Source organism: Cucurbita moschata, unplaced genomic scaffold, assembly GCF_002738365.1.
Source record: "Cucurbita moschata cultivar Rifu unplaced genomic scaffold, Cmos_1.0 Cmo_Scf00011, whole genome shotgun sequence".
NCBI classification, from domain to species: domain Eukaryota; kingdom Viridiplantae; phylum Streptophyta; class Magnoliopsida; order Cucurbitales; family Cucurbitaceae; genus Cucurbita; species Cucurbita moschata.
Window position 1 is genome coordinate 1,397,374 of NW_019268527.1, and position 21,760 is coordinate 1,419,133.

Consider the following 21,760-nt stretch of genomic DNA (forward strand, 5'->3'; position numbering starts at 1 on the left):
TAAAATAGACGTGAACTAGAGTTGTACGTGTGAACCAGAGCTGAACCGCACTTAAGTGTGTAAACCATAGTTGAATCCATGCTGGTGCATAGGACCGAAGCTGTCTAGAGCTGAACTGGCGCCGAAGGGAATGACCTGCGTGTGCACCTGTCTGGACTAGATTGTTGGGCTTTGGGTTGCACACGTCTGAGCTGTCCTACATTTTCAACCATGTGGTGTTATGATCTTGACATGCTCACGACGAGCCTTGAGGAGAACCCAAGCTCAATGTACATTTTTTTTTGCTCGTCTTTTTTATTTCATTGGACCTTAGGCGAGATTTGTCTTTGCCAACCGAACACAAGTCGTGTAGAGTCCAAACTTGTTTGGCCACACACGTGGCCTGTGCGTGCATGTTCAATCTTCTATGATTCAACTGACTTGCCTCTACACTAGACCAAGTCATATGATCCGACCTTGCCTCTATTTGGAGCCAAGGTCCCTCAATGCGACGCATCTCAACTATTCATTTAGTTTCCCAATTAACATGACTCATATGTCTTGATGTCATTGGCCATCATAGCTCGCTTAGTCATGGTCTTCAGGAACAAACCCATGTGTCATTCATATCATCAAGACATCATGAACATCCATTCATCCGAGCTATATCGAGTCATTGGACTCTTCTATGTCCATGCTAGTTTATTTACGCCCCTCGAGATGGGGCTCGCAAGCCCAACCACAACATTTTCTTGTCTTGGTCACATCCCTCGTTGAAGCAAAGTTAAAGCTTTTTTACATAGTTCTTTCAGTTATTGGCACTAAACTTCATTTATCTCGTCTTAGCCTCCTTCATGTGGCAGTCACTACATTGACGATTCTCTTGGTCTTCCCACAACTTCATTCTTCTGTTGCCTTTATTGCTTTTATATCTAGCCGGGTGCTCCTTCTCAAGTAAATGTTGGTCTTCACATCTGTGAAGCCACCCACCTTTAAGTAGGAGAGGATGTCTCAAGGAATTCACTTGTGCTCGTTCCTTGGAGAACTCTTAAGAGGTGAGCAACCCATTTTCTCGAGCTCTCTCTCAAACTCGACTGCCTCTCTACAAAGTGTTGTATTGTGCATAATCTAGCACATGGGCCGTGCATGTCTCAACTGATCTCTGACTTCTTTGCTTGCAACCATTGTCATTATTCATCTTATATAGATGGCTCTTTGGAAGACATCGACCTGGTATACCTTATGACTCATATGTTACCCAATTTGGAACCCAAAGCCCTTGACAAATGAGCTTGGCTTCAACCGACGACTCGTTTTTTATCTTAACAACACAACTACCCTATCATTACTGACACTCTTGACACTCTTATGCTACCGTCATTCGACCTTTGAGATTCATTTCTCTTACTATCTTGTCCGACTAGACACACAAAGTGTAGCACTGATACCAACTGTCGTGGTCGTACATTTTTAACTTGCGACGTCATGATCTTGACAAGCTCACAACAAACCTTGGGGAGAACTCAAGGCTCATATACATTTTTCGCCTGTTTTTGTAGCTTCGTCGAACTTTAGCCAAGGTTTGTCTTCGCCAACTAAACACAACTTGTGCAAAATCCAAGTTTGTTCGGCCACACACGTTGCAAGTGCATGCATGTTCAATCTTCTGTGACCCAACAAACTTGTCTCTCCACTAGGCCAAATCATCCGTTCAACCTTGCCTCTACTTGGGGCCAAGGTCTTTAAATGTGCAACATCGCATCTCATTTAGATGTCATCCCAAGTTTCGAGATGCCATAACCATCATAGCTCGCTTGGTCATGGCCATCGAGAATTGACCTATTTGTCATTCATATCATCAGGACATTCCAAACATTTATCCATTCGGGTTATATCGAGACATTAGACCATCTTGTGTCCATGCTAGTTCATTTATGGAATTCAAGTTATGAGGCACATGTGGACAAGACAAGGTAGCGACACAGTAGTGGCTCCCAACTAGCTACGCGAGGGCCAAGACAAGATGAGTGCCATGATGCGACCACGGAGGATGGTGCATCTTCTAAATGACACATGAATGGATGTTCGAGATGTCCCGATGTTATGAACGACACATGGGTCCATTCTCGATGGGCAAGACCGAGCGAGCTATGATCATCGGATGACATCCCAAACTTGGGATAACATCATGACATGAAGGTCATGTCAATTGGGAATCGAGATGATAATTGAAATGTGACGTTGCGTTGAGAGACCTTAGTTGAATGACTTGGCTTAGTGTTGAGGCAAGTCGATTGGGTCGAAGGAGATTAAAGATGCACATGCAGGCGGCGTGTGTAGTCGAACAAGCTTGGATTCCACACAAGATATGTTTTGTTGGTGAAGACAGACCTTGTTTAAGGTATGATGAAGTCACTAAGAAGAGTGAAAATGAATATAGGGCTTGGGTTCCCCTCAAGGCTTGTCGTGAGCGTGTCAAATACGATCATGACACAAGGCATGTGGGTTGGCTACTTGGTCAATTGGATTGGATTGCACGTAGACCTTGTGCTACTCCTATTTCTCAAGTTAAGGTAACGCATCCCTGTATGAATGATAACGCCGCAGTGTAAAGGTCATGAGTGTAAAGGTCATGCGTTCGAAGCTAGGGTAGTATTGGGTAGTATGTTAACATTTCAAAATAACACAACACAGTAAATTTAACCAATCCCAACTTATACAAATCACAATTAACACCGATAAAGCTCTTGATAAACACTGATTGCTAAAGCCCAACTAATGAATCTTGTTAAAAGAATTCAAAATTTCCTTTGTGAATTATATAGAATCCACATTTGACACCTCTATATATATACACTACACATTTAAAATAATCTCTTATGGCACATTAGCATAGAAAGATCAGTAGAGTCCCTTAGGCATACCAAAAACCTCCAATCGAGACAAACAAAGCTAACAAAATCAACAAAGAAAATATCACGATTCGAGCATAGCCCCGAACAACGCTAACCGAAGAAGCAGTGTTCATCAACTGGATTTGTGATAGTTCTGAGGATGATAGCCTTGATTTCTCAACCATGTATCTGGAATCACCATTTTGCATAGCCTCCAACTTCTTTGCTCCAATGGCTTCTTTCCATTTCAATCTGATTCTCCGATTTGCACAGCCTTGGTTCGGTAGCCATTCCAAATAGTCATTCCAGTCCTGCTGGTACTTTCTCTCTGCATCTGATCTATGGAAAACCAGTGGGAACAGATCCGAAGCAGCATTGTAAGGCGCAGATGCATCCAGGTTAAGAATGTCGTCTTTTAGTATATCGGAGTAGAAATCATCAGAACCATAATCCTGGAATCAACAACGTGGGGCTTTAGTAGTCGATGTGTAGGGGTACTAGAAGAGAATATTCTTAGGAGTCGGTATCAATTTATGTCTAATTGCTCCACATATAGTTCCTCTAACCATATTTTTAAACGAACTAGAGTCAATCCGAATTGATCTTGTAAGAGATCCGCAATAGAACGAATCTGTTTATTTTTCAAATGATTCATATCGTCAAGTGTACTCATTTCAAATTTCAGTCCAATCAAATGATCTAGGCTGCAAATATATCTTGGTGCAACAAAAATATATTATATTGTTCTCATTAAGCCTCTAGCTTTCAGAAGTATAAGGGATGAGATGAAATTTTTGAATATACAGTCAATTGTTTCCATGTTAAGATCGGTAAAAGGAGTACCTAGAAATCTACAGATCCATGGCATAAATATACTTCGAACAACAAGACTAATGGTGACAGGATATTAGAACTTACCTTCTGATCACCAGAAGACTCCACAGGTGCAGCTTCTGCGACATCTTTTTGATTGGACTCAGATGTAAAATCGACCTGCTCGCCAGAATGAGCTTGCAACGAGGATAAATTCATTTGGCTTGAAGCAGCTCGGTTTGAGCAACTATGTTGACGAAATTCATTATTCCTCCTAAGGCGGCAAACAACTAGAAAATCCTGCGCCATTCAAAAGATAGTTCATCAATTTTGTTTGAATTCAAAATACTAAATATATACAATGTGAGATCCTACATTAGTTGGGGAGGAGAACGAAACATTCTTTATAAGAGTGTGAAAACCTCTCCCCAAAAGAGACAATATCTGCTAGCGGTGGGCTTGAGCTGTTACATACAAGGTGCCCGAAAAGAAGTGCAACTATTCTTGTCAATAAGATTAATAGGCAAGGTCAATGAATGAATCAACTCAACTTTGCACTGTGGTTTATCAAACTTTTTCCAAGTTAAAATCAAACACCATACATGATAATCCTGATTGTTTATATTAAGTATGCATGCTAATGGCCCTTCAATTTCAACATTAGGTATTTTTTTCTTCGAGGATTTAATGGTATAAAACTCAAAGCACTAAGTTAGCTTTAAATCATAGCCAATTAGTAATCCATGCCTATGATAAATAAAATCAACCCTAAAGCATGTGTTGGTTAGATCAGTTATGATTATCAACACATACAACAATGAGCATATAGATCAATAAGATTCTATTACGCAAAAGATCTTTCAAGTTCGGGCAATAAGCTCACAATCATACATGGTGGTGTTTGAGGGTTCAAAAAGACAATGAAGCCTTTTTGTTTCTTTAATATCCGTGAATGTTTGGATCATCTTGCACTCACCTCAACTAATCTCATAAGACAAATTCTTCGATTCTACTACATTTAGTTGCCAGGAAACCGGTCACTCCATGGGTTAAACTCATTCCTTCTAAGCTACTTATTATTATCATGGGCCTTATTGATCACTAGGCCAACTCATGATGGTTGACAATGAAGTTTTTATTTAACTTTTGTATAGAACTTCTAACTTTGCTTAACATTTACTTTCTTTTTTCGAAGTGTGTTCTCGCCCTAAAACCTAAAATCTAAAGACATCATGGGTCTCCCTAACTAAACTCACTTGAAGATTCAAGCACACAAATTCCAGGTGGGTATCACTGAGTGTGAGCATTAAGCCAATGAGGCTACCTCTTGGATGTTCGATGGCTCAAAAAGATAATGAAACCTTCATTTAACTTTTGTATAGGACTTCAAACTTCGCTTGAATTTTTTCTTTCTTTTTCAAAGTCTGAGCTCCTAAGATCCAAACTTTGGAGCCATCAAGGGTTTCCCTTAAACTCACTTGAAGATTTGAACACGCGAACTCTGGGTGGGTGTTGCTCACAGATAACGAGGATAATTCAACATGGCTGCCTCTCCTCGGGGGCTTTTGCCTTACATTTAATTTACAAATCTAGATTTAGATTTCATAATGGGTCATGAGTTTCTTTTTGGGCTTCTATCTCTAGTTGTTTTCTGCAGCTTTAGCTCTGTTTATGTTATTTTTCCAGCCATTAATTTTAGGTTTCTTTTACCTACCTTATTCTAAGCTTAAAAAAAAAAGCAGATCCAGATTGTTCGACCTCGATTTTTTATCAAAACAGATCACTCCTTGTCGTCTTGAAGCAGATCAATTCATAACATGAATGCATGGAACTTACCAGCAGTTCGACTCCCAACTAAGAAGCCCCTTGCTAAAAGCTCCAATGATTTACCTTCAACTGGACTCATAATCATGCAAAGTTACCATCAAGGTTCAGAATAAACATAGGAAACAACCATGTACCACTACTATTCATTCACTACACAATCTAAAGCCTAGACCTCAAAGATGTATCGATACAATCGAATTGTTGTAACACTTCCTATACTAATTCAAACTATATCAGGCATTTTTTTCCTAGAGTAGATAAACTTCTCAAAGTGAAGTTTCACCATACTTCGACAGATTCCTAGTTCAGCACGTGAGGCGGACGATAAAGGCGAAAAAATCCATACAAGACATATTTATCCAACATGGAAACGAGTGACAGAGTGGTTAAAAGTAACACGATGACACCAAATCACCATAGGGTCACCACCAAAAGTAAGAGCTGCTTTGGAAATTCAGCAAAACAGGGTAATCAAATTGTTTATCCTACAACAGTTTCTCAAACAAGCCACAAGTTGAATGAGAAAATTTGCTCCAAAAGTTATCAACATTTTCCAAATTGATCACCAATAACATAAAGAAACTTACCTGAGCTTTATCCTTGGCGTTAAATTCATGCATAATCCACTCTGTCCTTTCCCCTTTTGGTGCACGGCCAGTATGGAAAACCAGAGTCCTCTTGGTACCAATAACATTGGAACCTGACTTTACATTACGCTCTTTCCCTGTGGCTTTCCAGTACCCTGAATCAGTCGCTCTCCTGGTCTGATTACCCTTCGGGTACTTTTTTCCCCGAGGGGAGAAGAAGAACCACTCATTATCGGATTGAATTATAGACTTAGCTGATCACACGAAGAAAGCAAACAGTTCTAATCAAACACCAGAAAAAGCCCAAAAGAATTGGAAATAGCCATAGATGATTCATTTCAAAGAAATTCAAAGTTGAACGTAGGGTTTTTGCCTAGGGCTCAGATGCAGAGACAGAAGTAAGAATACAAGATCATATAAGCAAACACTGACCAGGTAAGTCCCAGGGTTCGTACTTATAAATTTCAATCTCCACAATCACTTCAACGCTCTTCTCGTAGCCTTCCAATTTCTTCTTGAGGTAAAACGAAATCAACTCTTCATCAGTCGGCGAAAACCGAAAACCAGGAAACATAGAAGAAACCGCCATAGAAAGCTGCACTTCCCTGGATATCCCATTCTCAGCAGCAGCAGCAGCAGCCGCCGCCGCCATTGGCAACAACCTCGAGTGATCGAAACGGAAAAGGAGAAACAGAGGAAAAGGGAAAGGGAAAGGGATCGTATATTGTTGGTGGTTTTGGTGTGGCGAAAATGCTTACCGAGAAGAATTCTTTTCTTAGGTCGCACGTCAAATGGGATTTTGTTGAAGCCATTTGAAGCCTCGAGAAACGTGAAGGGACGCGTGGGGATTGATTTAGGCTTCGAAAGAACGCGTATGGCGTCAGGCATATCTGGACAGTAGAATCGGAAATCTATGGTTCTGTGGCGCCATTCCAATGGCGATAAGCTCCTCTGTGGGCGCCATTCCAATGATGACAAGCTTCTCTGTTGGTGCCATTGCAGTGTACGTTCAAGGAAAATAACGGTGGAGTGTTGGATTTATCCATGTTGAGGAGTCACCAAAGATGACGTTTGATGTTTGCGTAAGAAGTTCAAAAGTTCATTGTTTTGTCCAACATTTCCGTGCATCCTTTGGAACATGTTTACTTACTCGGGTTTCCAACAGCAAAAACTATTTCCATAAACCAACACGAGTCATTTCAACATGTTTTATTCTCAATCATGTATCTTAGTAAAATTTCAAAAAGGTCATCCAACATAGATAGATCATTCCCGAAGCAACGAGACCGTAAAATAGCTTTACCAAGTTGTTGGATGCACTTGGAACGTTCAGTTCAATCACTGCTCTTCTCTCCTTCACCTCTATTCCCCGATATTACCTGACCTTTCTTGGCTTCGCCCCTTCCCTTATCGGTCTCGCAATTCCATGTAAACTCGGTCTCATGCCTGAACTTCTGGGTATCTTATGGACCTAAGATTGAAAGATCCAAACCTTCCTCTTTGGAGCACAAACGGACGTGACCACAACGAAAGAAGCAAATCTTATTCTGATTCTTTGCTGCTTTACCAAGTGAAAGACGGAAATCCGGATCATTCATCGAGAGTCTCCCTTCAAACAAACACAGTAAACTCGAATAGTCTCGGGGATAGTCAAAGGGACGAACAAGACGTTTAACTATAAAGTTTATGTATACCTTATTGGTATATGTAATAACATGTTTTATAAAATGTGGATGAGGAAACACGTTGAAAACAATTTGAAAGAAAGTAATGTTACAGGCTAAAAGCAAATAAGCAACAATCACAACTTTGATAAGATATAATGGAAGAATTGACAACTAAACACATCCCTCGTACATTTTGGGTCATTTTGGTATTAGCAAGTATAAACATGAATTTGGTGAACGGTTTACCATCCATATATTGACATGACAAGGATAGTAAAGACCAAACTACACGTGAAAACAAGTAAAAGGGATTCAGAATAGACATGTAGCAATGGACAATACGCCCTAGACAAGCATGTTTGAGACATGCAACATGTGACTACAGGGGACAAACATGTCCAAGACATCTAACACATAACTATAGGCAACACGCCTTAGTAATTTTCCTTCCATTTTCCTCACTTCTTCGTCAAAGTTGTTGTCAATGTTGTCATCGCCTTTGGTTTAATATATTTATTTTTATGATTAATTTTATTTTTAATTTAAATTTATCTTTTTTCAAGGTTTTACCGTCACACGCAAAAAAAAAATTGAGCGGATGATAATCTAGAGTCGTGATGTTCTTTTATGTATTTTAAAACTTTTATTTACTTTAAATTAAATTTACATAGTAGCTAATTAAATTTACTTAGTACGTCATATAAGAGAGATCTGAAAAATGCAGTAAAATGAGTATTTGTGCTTTCTTTTAACCAATAGTCTTTGCAATATTTAGATTGCATGTTTAGAATCATTCAAGCTTAACATGATCGATCTTGGTTGTGGAGTGATTCGAATCTCAAAAAAATGTTCTTGGTTTGAGATACTCGATCAACAATTTAATATGGATTTTACTTTCTATTGGAGTGATTCCTTATCATTAGGGCTAATTGTTCAATTTTCTTTTAGCCAAGGGCTAAGTTTCTTTTTAATTCTATTTAGTTTAGATTGCATGTTTAAAATCATTCAAGCTAGACATGATCGATCTTGTTTGTGGTGTAATTCAAATCTCAAATAAGTGTTTTTCCTTGAGATATTCGATCAACGAGGTAATCTAAATCTTACTTCCTTTGTAGTGATTACTTATCATATGATATCAGAGTTTTCCCTCGGGTTGATTCCTTATCACCATTAGTTCGAACTAGAACACAGTCTTACCTTATATAGTATGACACATAGGTATACGATACAAAGAATATTAAATAGCTAACCAAATCATCCTAAAATCTGTATAACAATCTTGATGGTAAATATGTTTCGATGAGTTATGAATTGCTGTTAAGAATATTTAGTACTAAATTATAGTTTGCCATATATATCATATTTGATATTTTATCATAAGGCAGATAATTGTCTTCTTAATGGTATCTCTCCATTTATGGTTATTTCCATTTATTACCCTTTTCATTTTATTTGATTATAAATAGATAACTTTCACACCATTTAGGTGTTGTGGAAAAAGTCCATTAATACCTCGGCATTGCAAGCACTTTTCAATTGCTCGCTTCTATTGTCTCTCCTTTATGATTAGTTATTTGAAAAAGGTTCATAATTTTTGTGTAGGTTCCAATCATCAATGAAATGTGTAATTAATATTCGGAATAGAAGTCCATTTATCCGTCCTTAATTAAACTCCTCATCCTTAATTAAACTCCTCGACTACTTCGAGTTATGACACTCTTTCTCTTCATCAAGTACAATTGAAAACAATCTTTTGCAATTTTGACCGTGATGGAAATGCCTTGCAAACATTTATGAAATCCTTCACTCGAACTTAGAATGACAATTCATCAAATACGATCATACAAGCAAGCATCGCTCTCCAATCGTCGAGTGAAAGATGTAGCTATCATATTACATTAAAAAATCTCTCCTTCAATGTAATCACGTGACTACTTATATATTTCTTACATTTTTTTTAGATGCGTAGATAAACTAATATATTCATGAATGGAACCAGAATGTAAAAAAAGAAAAAGAAAAAAAGAATTCATGAACTAAATTTCCGTGACCATTCTCAATTAGGCGGAAGTTTGACCAAAAAGAAGGAATGACGACTACTTGTATATCCCTGATCATTTCCTAAATTAGCTAATGTGAGACTCTTTCCTAACAATCCTCCCTTTGAATAAAGTACACTATAGAGTCTCCTCTGAGGCCTATGGAGCCCTCAAACAAACTCTCCCTAAGTTAAGGGCATGACTCTGATATCATGTTAAGAATAACCAATTTCTACGATGGTATGATATTGTTCACTTTGAGCATAAGCTCGCATGGCTTTACTTTGGGTTTCTCCAAAAGGCCTTAAGTCATCGTAGATGTATTCCATGATCATTTCCTAAATCAGCTCACGTGAGACTCTTTCCCAACAATCTTCCCTTCGAACAAAGTACATTAAAGAGTCTCCCCTAAGGCCAATGGAGCCCTTGAACAAAGTACACCTTTATTCGACACTTAGTCATTTTTTACTATACCTTCGAGGCTGACAACTTCTTTGATCGACATTTGAAAATTCTATTGACATAACTAAGTTAAGGGGATGACTCTGATACCATGTTAGGAATAACCACTCTCCACAATGGTATGATATTCCTCATGCAATTGGAGGTGTATTCCTTACCTATAAACTCGATCATTCCTAAATTAGTCAATGTGGGACTCTCTTCCCAACCCAATAAACTGATAAAATAAGATTGTCACACTCGCCAGTGAAGTAATCGCTTATGATGTGAACCTTTGGCCGGATGCGCCCGCCACGCGAAAGGGATTCCTCGCAGGCGTCGAGGATTTGATGAACCCTGCGATGACGAAAAGAAAAGAAGGGGAAATCAAGTTTCAAAGCAGAGTTGAGAATCAGTTGCGGGTAGCGGTGGATGACCGGAGACGCGAAACGGGGAGATTTGGAGGGAGGAGAATAGAGAGAGGAGGTTCCGAGGCCGACGACGGTGGCAGAGGTGGTGGCGAAGGCGGTGGCCATTTTGGATGATTCGTGGGAATAAGGGCTCGGGTGGTGCGGTTCGTTTGTAGAAGGGAGGGTGTGGGATTTTCTTTGGGATTTGATCGATGTGGATATTGGATGCATTTTTCGATGAATCAGGGTTTGACACGTGGAAATATTTGGATAAAGTGGGCCCATTTACTTCTCTCTTGAATTTTTGTGGCGGCGGTCGTGGGATCTTTAGATTTTTGAAATTTTGAAAATTAGAAAATTAATTTTTTATTATAAATAAAATAATTAATTTTTTTAATTAAAATTAAATGATTAAGTTTGAAGCTTTAGTACATAAATCTAACTCATTACTTGAGAATGGGAGAGAGATGAGAGATGTGAGTTTTTTTTCACCGAGAAACTCGAGGCTAATGGACGCTACAAGTCCCAACTCATTTTGATAGGTCTGTTTATAGCTTTACGTACCATTTTGAAATTGAGTCTTTCCAACCAAGCATTTTATTTGTTTTCCATTTATTAAAAAAAAATCTAATTATTTACTTATTCATCGTCAAATGGATTGATTTAGTCGAGACAAGTGAAAATTATTAAAACTCGAACTCAGTTGTCTAACTAGCATCATGACCTCAACAAGTATTTGTATGTACTCTTATATTTCAAGAGAGGAGAGCTACTACACCAGAGTCTAATTGAATCCCAGAAATAGATGTGTCATCCGAACCACTATGAACACGAATGGTTACTATTTATGGTTTGGAATTCGCTCAATTTCTACTTCAAAGTGGAAGAATAAAAGAATAGAACTTTGACTTTGAGAAAGTCAAAGTCCAACTTTGACTAAGTTAAAATGAAGACTATTTAATTTCTTTTTAAATTAAGTATCCAAATGTTGACCTCTCTCTTGGAAGAGATAAATTGAATGATTAAGGAATAGAGGAGGTTGTTTGGATAAATATTGTATTTAGGACTTATGCCCAATGCAAATATATGATGTGATGTATTATAAACATGTTTTAAATGTTTGGATTGTGACGCATATAAACATGTTTTAAATGTTTTGGACCATATTTTTATGTATATTATATAATTCTAATCATAAAAAATAATTAAACATCTTGAAAAATTATCCCACCAAAAATAAGAGTGTATAGAGTATATATTAAATATGACCCAATCCTAATTATAAGCGTTGAACCCAAAAATAGGAGTATATATTAAACTCGACCCGACCCAACCCAATTATAAGCCAGAGTTGGGTTAGATAACATTTTGGGTTGGAAAAAGAATAGGTCAGTTCAAGTTCTGGGTTGGTCCGAACCGAAATTTTTTAACGGTTGGAAAAAAATAGATTCAGTTCAAGTTTCAGGTTCATTGGACAAATTTTTGGGTTGGTCCGAACCAAAATTTATTTTATGTATGGGTGGGTCGGCTAAATTTTTTTTATGTATGTGTGGGTCGGCTAACCTAGTTTTCAGGTACAATTAGAAATGAGGAAAAAGTTTACAAAAAGTTTAAAATTTTCAATTCCATCCTCTAAATCATAGATTTAAATTTAAAATTTAAAATTTAAATGTAGAATTATTTTAAAATTTTCAATTCTATCTCATAAATAGGTTTATTTTAAAATTTTTAGTTCTATCTTATAAATCATATATTTAAATTTAAAATTTAAATGTAGTATTATTTTAAAATTTTTAGTTCTATCTTATAAATCATATATTTAAATTTAAAATTTAAATGTAGGATTATTTTAAAATTTTTAGTTCCATCTTATAAATCATATATTTAAATTTAAAATTTAAATGTAGGATTATTTTACAATTTTCAATTCTATCTTATAAATCATACATTTAAATAATTTAGATGTAGGATTATTTTAAAATTTTCAATTCTATCTTATAAATCATACATTTAAATTTAAAATTTAAAGGTAGGATTATTTTAAAATTTTTAATTCTATCTTATAAATCATATCTTTAAATTTAAAATTTAAATATAGATTATTTTAAAATTTTCAATGGATTAAAATTTTCAATTCAATTCTATCTTATAAAGGTAGGATTTAAAATTTTCAATTCAATTCTATCTTTATAAAGGTAGGATTTAAAATTTTCTGTTCTTTCGGTTCTAGGATTATTTTAAAATATTCTGTTCCATATTTAAATTTTATTTAAATGTAGGATTATTTTAAAATTTTTAATTCTATCTTATAAATATAGGATTATCTTAAAATTGTAGGATTATTTTAAAATTTTCAATTCTATCTCATAAATGTAGGATTATTTTTAAAATTTTCAATTCTATCCTTTCTCTATTCTATTTTTATCAAAATTCTTCAGTTCTATTTTATTTCTATCAAAAATATCAAAATTCTTCAGTTCTATTCTATTTCTATCAAAATTCTTCAGTTCTATTCTATTTTTGTTCTATCAAAATTTTATGTTAATGTTATATCTTCAGTTCTATTCTATTTCTGTTCTATTGTTCTTTCTATTCTATCAAAAAATTTTATGTTAATGTTATATTGTCAGTTCTATTCTATTTCAGTTCTATTGTTCTTTCTATTCTATCAAAATTTTCTGTTCTATTTCTGTTCTATTATTCTTTCTATTCTATCAAAATTTTCTGTTAAAAAATTCTGTTTCTGTTCTATTATTCTTTCTATTCTATCAAAATTTTCTGTTAAAAAATTCTGTTCTATCTTCAGTTCTATTCTATTTATGTAGGATTATTTTAAATTCTATTTAAAGGTAGGATTATTTTAAAATTTTCTAGAATTATTTTTATTTTAAATTCTATTTAAATGTAGGATTATTTTAAATCTATTTTATAAATCATAATTTTAAATAGTAGATCTATAAATCATAATTTTAAAAAATTTTCTATTCTAAATCTATTTTAATAATAGATTTAAATTGTTCAATATTTTCCAATACTAAGTATATTTTTTTATTTCAATATTTTTCATAAATCATACCTTTTATAAATCATAAATTTAAATTTAAAATTTTTTAGTATCCATTTAAATTGTTGAATATTTTCAAATGCTAAGTATATCCATTTAAATAGTTGAATATTTTCAAATGCTAAGTATATTTTTTATTTCAATATTTTAAAATATTTTCAAATGCTTATAGATTAGGTATATTTTTTATATATTTTTTATTTTAATATTTTTCATTTTTTATTTTTACCGATATAAATATGTATATTCAATAAATTAAAAAATTAAATAATTAATATGTTGGCCCATTGATTTACCAAATAAATAAATAAATAAAATTACTTTATTTAATTTTTTTCTATTTTTCAGAACGCCTCCAATCCATACAACACCCCCGCATGTTTCTCCACCTCATTCTGTACAAAAAACGTGTCCCTCATCTTCTGAAACGCATGCCACGTCAGCAAACTATCCGAACCGGCCTGATGGCACTTCCCAACCGCCCGGTTCACATTCAAACTCTTCGCTATCCGGTCCAACCCGCCGTACAGGCTCTTGCAGAACCGCATCATGTACTTCACATCGTACACGTTATCCCCGAATAAAACCCTTAGAACGCCGAGGAATTCATCCAGCCGATTAGGAAGGCTCTTCTGAGTCAGAATCTTAATCAAATACGCGAAGTCATACGCGCTGTGAAACGTCACCCAACTCACTGAGTCATTACAAACGAGTCCCGACGACATCATCAACTCGGCAAATCGGCACGAGTCGATTCCTTCCACGCGGTTCCGGTCAAAATCGATGCCCTGACGGCGGAGAAGGTCGATTGAATCAGGCGCGTAGATGTCACGCGCTAGATCGAAATCCATGAAGTTAAACTCCCAAATGAATCGGCTATCATCGGTACCGAGATCTGGTAAATTTCCATCGGAATCGGAGAGAGTGATACCGATCTGTATGAGATTGAGAGCATCGACGTTGGATTTGAGGAGTTTGTAATGATCAGAGGAGGAGCGATTTAGAGCGTTGAAAGGCGCGGTTGGAGCGGTGAAAACGATTCCGGGGAACTCAGTGTCCATTGAAACGCAAGGAAAGTGATCGATCAAATCGCGGATCAACTGGAACTCAGATTCGAGATTGGAGGCCCAAACTTCACGGATTTTGATGGATTTGTAGTGATTGTTGTTGAGATCGTGGCTAACCATGGCCGAATTCTCGAGATTTGATCCGATCGGATCTGAAAACAAGATTGGAGTGAGATTTGGATGAAGAAAAAAAAGGAAGAAGATGAAGTTCTTATAGAAATTGAAAAGGGAGAAAGTGAGGGATTTAGGGGAAGGTGCGAGGATGGATGCAGTGTATTGTGAGGTTGAACGCGTAATTAAATGTTTTGACTCGGAGACTAAGCGAGTTGACTCGGTCCAAATTGGGTTCTCTCCGGGCCGATTTTTTTTTTTTTTTTAAATAATAATAATAATAATTAAAAAAAAGAAGTTAGTGGGCCAACTTTTTCTGTCTTCGTGCCACTTTCCTCGTGGAGTGTTTACGCTGATTCCCCATTTTCTTTTTCTTTTTTTCGTTTTTTAATTAAAGAAAATTAAATTAATGCAATTTTAAACGTGGGGAATTTAATCTTGGTGTATCCCATGAGGTTATTTTTATGAAATAAAATAACATTTTTTTAAAAAATTAAATATTTGGTCGTTAATTAAATAACACTCCTTAATGATTATATGATGAGATATATATTTTTTTTTTTAGTAATATAGTTTGACTGATAATATAATAATAATATTAGAGGTGGGATCATTCTTTGGCCCGGGTCCTCTCCTAGAATTGATTTATGGGATACTATTTAGTTAGTTTGTGTGATGTGTATAGTTCGGTGTTGAGTTCTGACATGTGATTATGGTTGATCCCTATGGACCAGACCAAACATTGATGAAATGGGTGTCCACTTGATGTAACTTGCATGATTCTCCTATCAAATATTAATTTTTCAACCAAACAATTTATAATAGGAATTTAAATATTTTGTAGTTCAGCCTTATACAACGAAACAATTTAAATATGTTGATGGAACTACGGTTTTACCACCTAACTTTAAACTAGAAACCTCCTCAGCATTCAACATCAAATATTTGACATGGAAAGTAGCCGATCAAAGATTTCTCTATCTCCTCTCTCACCGAGGAAGCCATTGCTATTGTTGTTGGTCTTTCACAGCACGTGACGTTTTGCTCGCGTTGAAAACTACATTCAACCATCCATTTGAAAGCCTTAAGATTCAAGAATGACTTACCGCTGATGAAATGCGACACCAAGCCTGTTGTTGACTATGCTCGTACCTTTAGTACAATTTGTGATCAACTTCATGCTATTAGTAAATCCGTCGAAGACATTGATAAAGTGCGCTGATTTCTTTGTGGACTTGTCACCTATGGTAAGCCGGAATAGATGCTTATAATAAATAGTCAAATATGGTACGTATGGTAAACTGTAATAGAAGGCTAAATATCATACCACATATTTATTTATAATAAAGGATCAAATATGATACCTATAGTAAACTATAATTTAAGGTTACATAAATGAGAATGAGGGGAAGAGAGAATCTGAGTTTTTCCGATGAGACAAACCAAAGAGATCCGACGTCAAAATGACTAATCCACGTAGCTGAATCGACGACTGAAAATGCCACGACACAGGAGTGAGGCAAAGATCACGAGGAAACGGGTAAGGAAGATGAAGTCCATGGGTTTCGGGTCGGGTCCAGATCGGGTACCTAATTGGTGATCCAATACTGCAATCATCTGTCCGCAACCCAAATACCCACACAGCCCAAGAACCAACCCTCGGCCAACCCGCAGGGATAAACCGAGCCCAGACCTGCAACCCGAAACTGCCACATCAGCCCACCTACAACACCTCGGCCCAAGCCTGCACCTGAGGCTCAGATTGATAAGCTGAAATAACCTGCAGCAGCCCAACTTCATGACGCGTGACCCGCACCTCGACCTACACGCGTCAGCGCCCCGTTGCGCCATGTGACACACCTGCAGATAAAAATCCCCTCGGCTTACATGGCTCAATCGCCTTCGGCTCGGCTCCACGACTCAAAAACCAGTTCCTTAGCTCGGTAAAGGGTATTTTTTCCCAATTTCTACGGTTCGAACCATCTCGAAGCTGATTTTGACTCTAATTAAGGTAATTGAGGTAAGTATGATCATCATTATTGCCAAATTCATTTTAAATTACATTAGAAATGTGAACTACTAACAAAATGAGATGGCAATCCTAATAGGAAACGACTCTCGATATTTAGAACAATTTCGAGAAATGGAAGACAAGCGTACTTGAACTTAAGGAAACACTAGCTAAGGTCAACCAAGTAAGTGACCTTACTATAGAATAGGCTAAACAACTTGTTTGATGATGACGACACGTGCTTAGTGGCCCCTGATTATATTAATGCTTTGTACTTATGATGCTCTGATTATATTATATGATGATAATGTATAATGTATGATGTATGATGACGTGAATGAGTTATATGATGATTTCATATGATATTGTATGATGATTATGATGATGATGCATGATAACATGACGATGTAAGACGTAAGATTACAAATTTCCTTAATATGACATTGTTTTCTATATTAAGATGAAGGCATGTTTTAAATGTCATGTTGCATTATGACAATGATTTTTCTGGGACACAACCCTATGATGAATGTACAAAGACCAATAAACGTATATTATTTATATTAATATGTGAAAGGAACTTAAGGTTGTCACAAAAATGTTTTAAAGATGAGAAACTATAGGGACCTCATGCATTATGTGTGTACATATACATCGAGCTACTTTCCCTTGTATGATGATGAGTACAGACGTGTACACTGCGATGATGATGATCAGCATCATGCTTCGCATGACACTCAGGAGTCAGTTGACCTCCGGATGTCGCTACGGACAACTAGCTCGACTATGATGGATCTAGAGGGTGCGAACCGCCTAGGGATCCACACTTGCATGTGTGGGTCGTGTGTAGGAAAGTACTACCCATCTAATGTTGTCCGGACTGGAGGCCACCCCTTTGATGGTTTTAACAATAGGTCTCTAGAGCATGAGTGACATGTGTTTGCATTTTCCGACCTCAATAGCGGGGTCACTTATAAAATACTCAGGCCGTGTGCTACTTCTATTTCAAGTAAAGGTAAAACACTAATGTACAGTTGACAACGACATCGCAATCAGAGACCATGACACGTGCATATACTAGTAGTATTTTAAATTCTTAGACTTAGTTTAGTACACCGTGTTTTGCATTTAATGTTTTATTTTATTTATTTATTATTCTTCTTATCTTGTTTTGAATATATTTTCGAACATGTAAGACCATGATAGCGTTTTAAGTCAACGTTATATTTTTAAGGTGAAGATTATGTTTCACAATGGCATTTTAAATGTTTAATTCCACATAAGAGTATAGAGTATGATGACAGTAACGACTTTAGGTTATTAGAAATCTAAGGTCATTACACTATATAGGGGGGCGTTACTGTCTTTTAAGTATGAAAATGACATAGGCTAAAATAAAACAATCACATAGTTATCTATATATATATATATATACTCATCTCTCTTTTTTTCCCTAAAGACGTAAGAAAGAAATATGGTCTTGTCAAAGCTAAGGGCACTATTCGTCTAGATGGGTGGGCACATCATTTCCCGAGTACCAATACTACTATTTTATATTACTGGTCATCAAACCTCACCGAGATATTGCCATTGAACATGTCAAACCCAACCACTGACGTAGCCATGCATCAAAGAAATTTTAGATGGTAGTGATTGCTTGCATTGGTATCTTCCTAGTATCCTGGACACATGGAACATGATCCCTTCTTCTAAAATATAGCTTCGTCTGTCCTAAAAGTTCACTTTTGGACATTCAACTTTGCTCCGTGAGTAATCCAAGAAGGTATCTTAATTTGCAGCCTCTAGTAAAGATGATCACTATGAGATGGGTTTGTTAGGGAGAGTGATGGGAAGAAGAGATGCAATTGTATAATCACGATTTTATATTAGCTAATGGTTCATTTATCAAATGAAAATTTTGGTGCATTCTATGGAAATTCAACAATAGTCATCTCGTTATTTGATTACCCTTCTAAGGAAATTCAACATTCCACCTCTTGATTGCTCGAAACTACTTGTTAAATATAGTTATTATGATCCTTAATACTCATCTGACTCCGAAATTCAACTTCGTTCAACTTCGTTCATGCTAACTAAAATTATGAATAATTTTCTAAGGTCGTTGGTTTGAATTTTAATACTTTCTAAAAAAAAAAAAAAAATTATATTCTTAATTAAAGCAAGTTTTGGATGAAACACGTGATGGTATAATATGCCATATAGTTTAATTTTTGTGAATTAAATATTTATTTTATATGATAAAAAGGAGAATTGAGTGCAAACAAATTATTTTTTAGTTTTTGCCTAATTTCATAATGGACGACTAAATTATAATATTACGATATTTTAAGTTACTTACACTTTGGAGCTTCTTTTTGGAGAGAAGAAAGACTCGTGTTATTGAGGTTCCTTCTTCCGTCAAGATCCGAGAGAAATCCGCAAGGTAAGATCTCGAACGTTACTCTCAAGATCTGAGATCTTCGTTTGGGAATAGAGCGTTAAAGTTTACTATCTTCATCTAGGGAAGATCCGCCACTAATTTTGTGAGGAAATCGGACGAAACGTCGAGATCTGAGAATCTTTCCAAGAATGGTAAGGATGTTATCGTACCTCTTTTTGACTTCATAACTCGTCGTATGATTAAGTAAAAATCAAGAAAAAAATATTGGCACGTAGGTTGTAATATGATCTAAAACTTTGTTGAAAAAGTCATTACGGTTTGGATTAAGAATCGAGAGATATAAAAATGAGAAGAACATCAGAATACTAATCGAAAACCTCGTTTTTCTGCTAGGAGGAGAGAGAAGATGACGGCGCGCCATGTGTCAACCGGCAAGAGGACCGCGTGCGCCAACAATCACCGGACACGGGTCGAATGTCGCTTGGGAAGACGTGGCCCCAGCCTTCTAGCGACACGCATCCCTAGCCATGCAACCCGACCTGCGTCCCTCGGCTGACCCGGTACCCGTGCGACGAAACAAACCGCGGTGACTCGTTGTCCACCCGAACCATTGCACCTAAACCGAACCGATGACCTGCGGCTGCAGAAAATCGGGGGCGTGTGACACTTGCGCATGGAACTTGCGAGTGACTTCATCCCGGCGCGTGGAAGCGCATTTTCGTCCCGTTCGACTCCTGTTTTTCCTATTTTCCTCCCGAATCCAATCCTAACTCTATTTTGTATGAAATAGGACCAGTAAGTCACCACACGGAACTTTAGGAAGAAATACTTGAAGGAGTTGCTTGGAATGCATGCATGCTAGTTTAATTATCTTAGGTGGTAGCCTTCCGTGATTGAATGTAGGTATTTGATTGTTAAAAGTAAGATGTATTGTGTGAAATATTATGAGAATTATCTGAGTATTGCTGTTATGCTTTAAGCTTCCACTTTATATATATATGTTTAATTCATGTGAAAGGAGGATGGGAACTTGTGAATTCTGTGCTCTGGGAGTTGATGGATGTTATCGCCCCGTTGAGCATGTATGTTTACTTTGCATGAATTTTGTATAATGATGATGGATGATAGTTGTGTACACTCAGTTGAATTTTCATGATCCATAGGTTTGATAAAGTCTAGGGATATGTGGTTAAAGTGACAAGTCAGTAAGTGTAGACATAACCTTTCCCTAGGAGCCTAAGAAACTACCATGGCATACGAACCACCTCTAGAGTACCCTTAGGCTACTCCTTTCCCTAGGAGCCTAAGAAACTACCATGGCATACGAACCACCTCTAGAGTACCCTTAGGCTACTTGTGTGTGGATGGTGTTATAGCTTCGTGGGGGACCAGTGGGTTCCTGATCAGGACTTGACTGCTCGATTGTCGTTTTAGCATGGGAAACGAGATACCCACGTCGTAACTGACCATTTAGCTAGATGGGATAGGAGAGGCAACCCTCCAAAATACAGGGGGATTACCAGGTAATCTCATAGCCATGCCGAGGTAGCCACTCATAGGGTACCAGTCCAACACAAGTTAGCATAAGAGGAACTCTAGGGGTATAAATGAAAGGACTAAGAACCAAAGAAGCCCCAAGGGGCAAGCCCTAATGAGTTAAGATCAGAACCAGATGTTCTAAAGCCAAAGGAAAGTCTATGGATGTTTGTTAAGTTTAGGTGCGATGAGAGTCTACAAGTAGGTGGTTTACTGAGTATAATTTTATACTCATTCTTGTTATACCTTTCTTTTTCAGGTACGTGAGGCGATGGGTCAAGAGAGGGCGCGTTGAACGATGTGGATTGTCACAGAGAGAGCGTGTCCCGGGGCGTCAGTTCGGTCTTACTGATTAGTACACTTTGTCCTTTATGTTTTCTTTCCTTGTCTATATCTAGTCACATATGACCTCTTTATATTGAAACGCTTTTCTTATGAAATAAATGAAACACTTTTGAAATAATGTTTTCTTTTGAATTTTTTGCATACACACTACATGTCATAGTTATTGTTAGTCACGACTTGAGGTTAAACTTTTTTTGAGTCATGACAGAAACAGTGGTACTTAAGGCGAAAGATGTAATCACAGGGGTAAAACGGACTTTTGACCCAGTTGTAATTATGAACAACTCATGAAGGATCGACTTGCTTGTAATGATTATATCAATAGACATAACTTGTTCTACCGTGCATAAGAGTGTAACTCTAGGTCTATAGTGGAGTGACTTATACTTAATGAATAAAAATTGATTAATTAATTAATTTTATATCATTGGATCTTATAATCGGTAGGTCCATAAGGTCCTCTTACTAGCTCATAGTAACGCTAAAAGGTTCAATTTATTTGGAAAAAAATTTGAAATGTCAAATAAATATTTAATATACTACATATATTAAATAAATAAATAAAATA

General features: G+C 36.6%; 1 protein-coding gene and 1 pseudogene across 1 annotated transcript; both read right to left on the reverse strand.

Moving 5' to 3' along the window:
- Window positions 1–2,716: 2,716 nt before the first annotated feature.
- LOC111449667 lies at window positions 2,717–7,094 on the reverse strand (annotated as a pseudogene).
- Window positions 7,095–14,021: 6,927 nt separating this feature from the next.
- LOC111449978 (probable CCR4-associated factor 1 homolog 11) lies at window positions 14,022–15,073 on the reverse strand. The gene has a single exon (XM_023090093.1). The coding sequence runs from the start codon at window positions 14,906–14,908 to the stop codon at window positions 14,066–14,068; it is 843 nt and encodes a 280-aa protein (XP_022945861.1). The 5' UTR covers window positions 14,909–15,073; the 3' UTR covers window positions 14,022–14,065.
- Window positions 15,074–21,760: the final 6,687 nt, after the last annotated feature.

Excerpts from the sequence above, each read along its gene's own strand:
- LOC111449978 (XM_023090093.1), bottom strand. The coding sequence starts at position 14,908 with ATGGTTAGCCACGATCTCAACAACAATCACTACAAATCCATCAAAATC.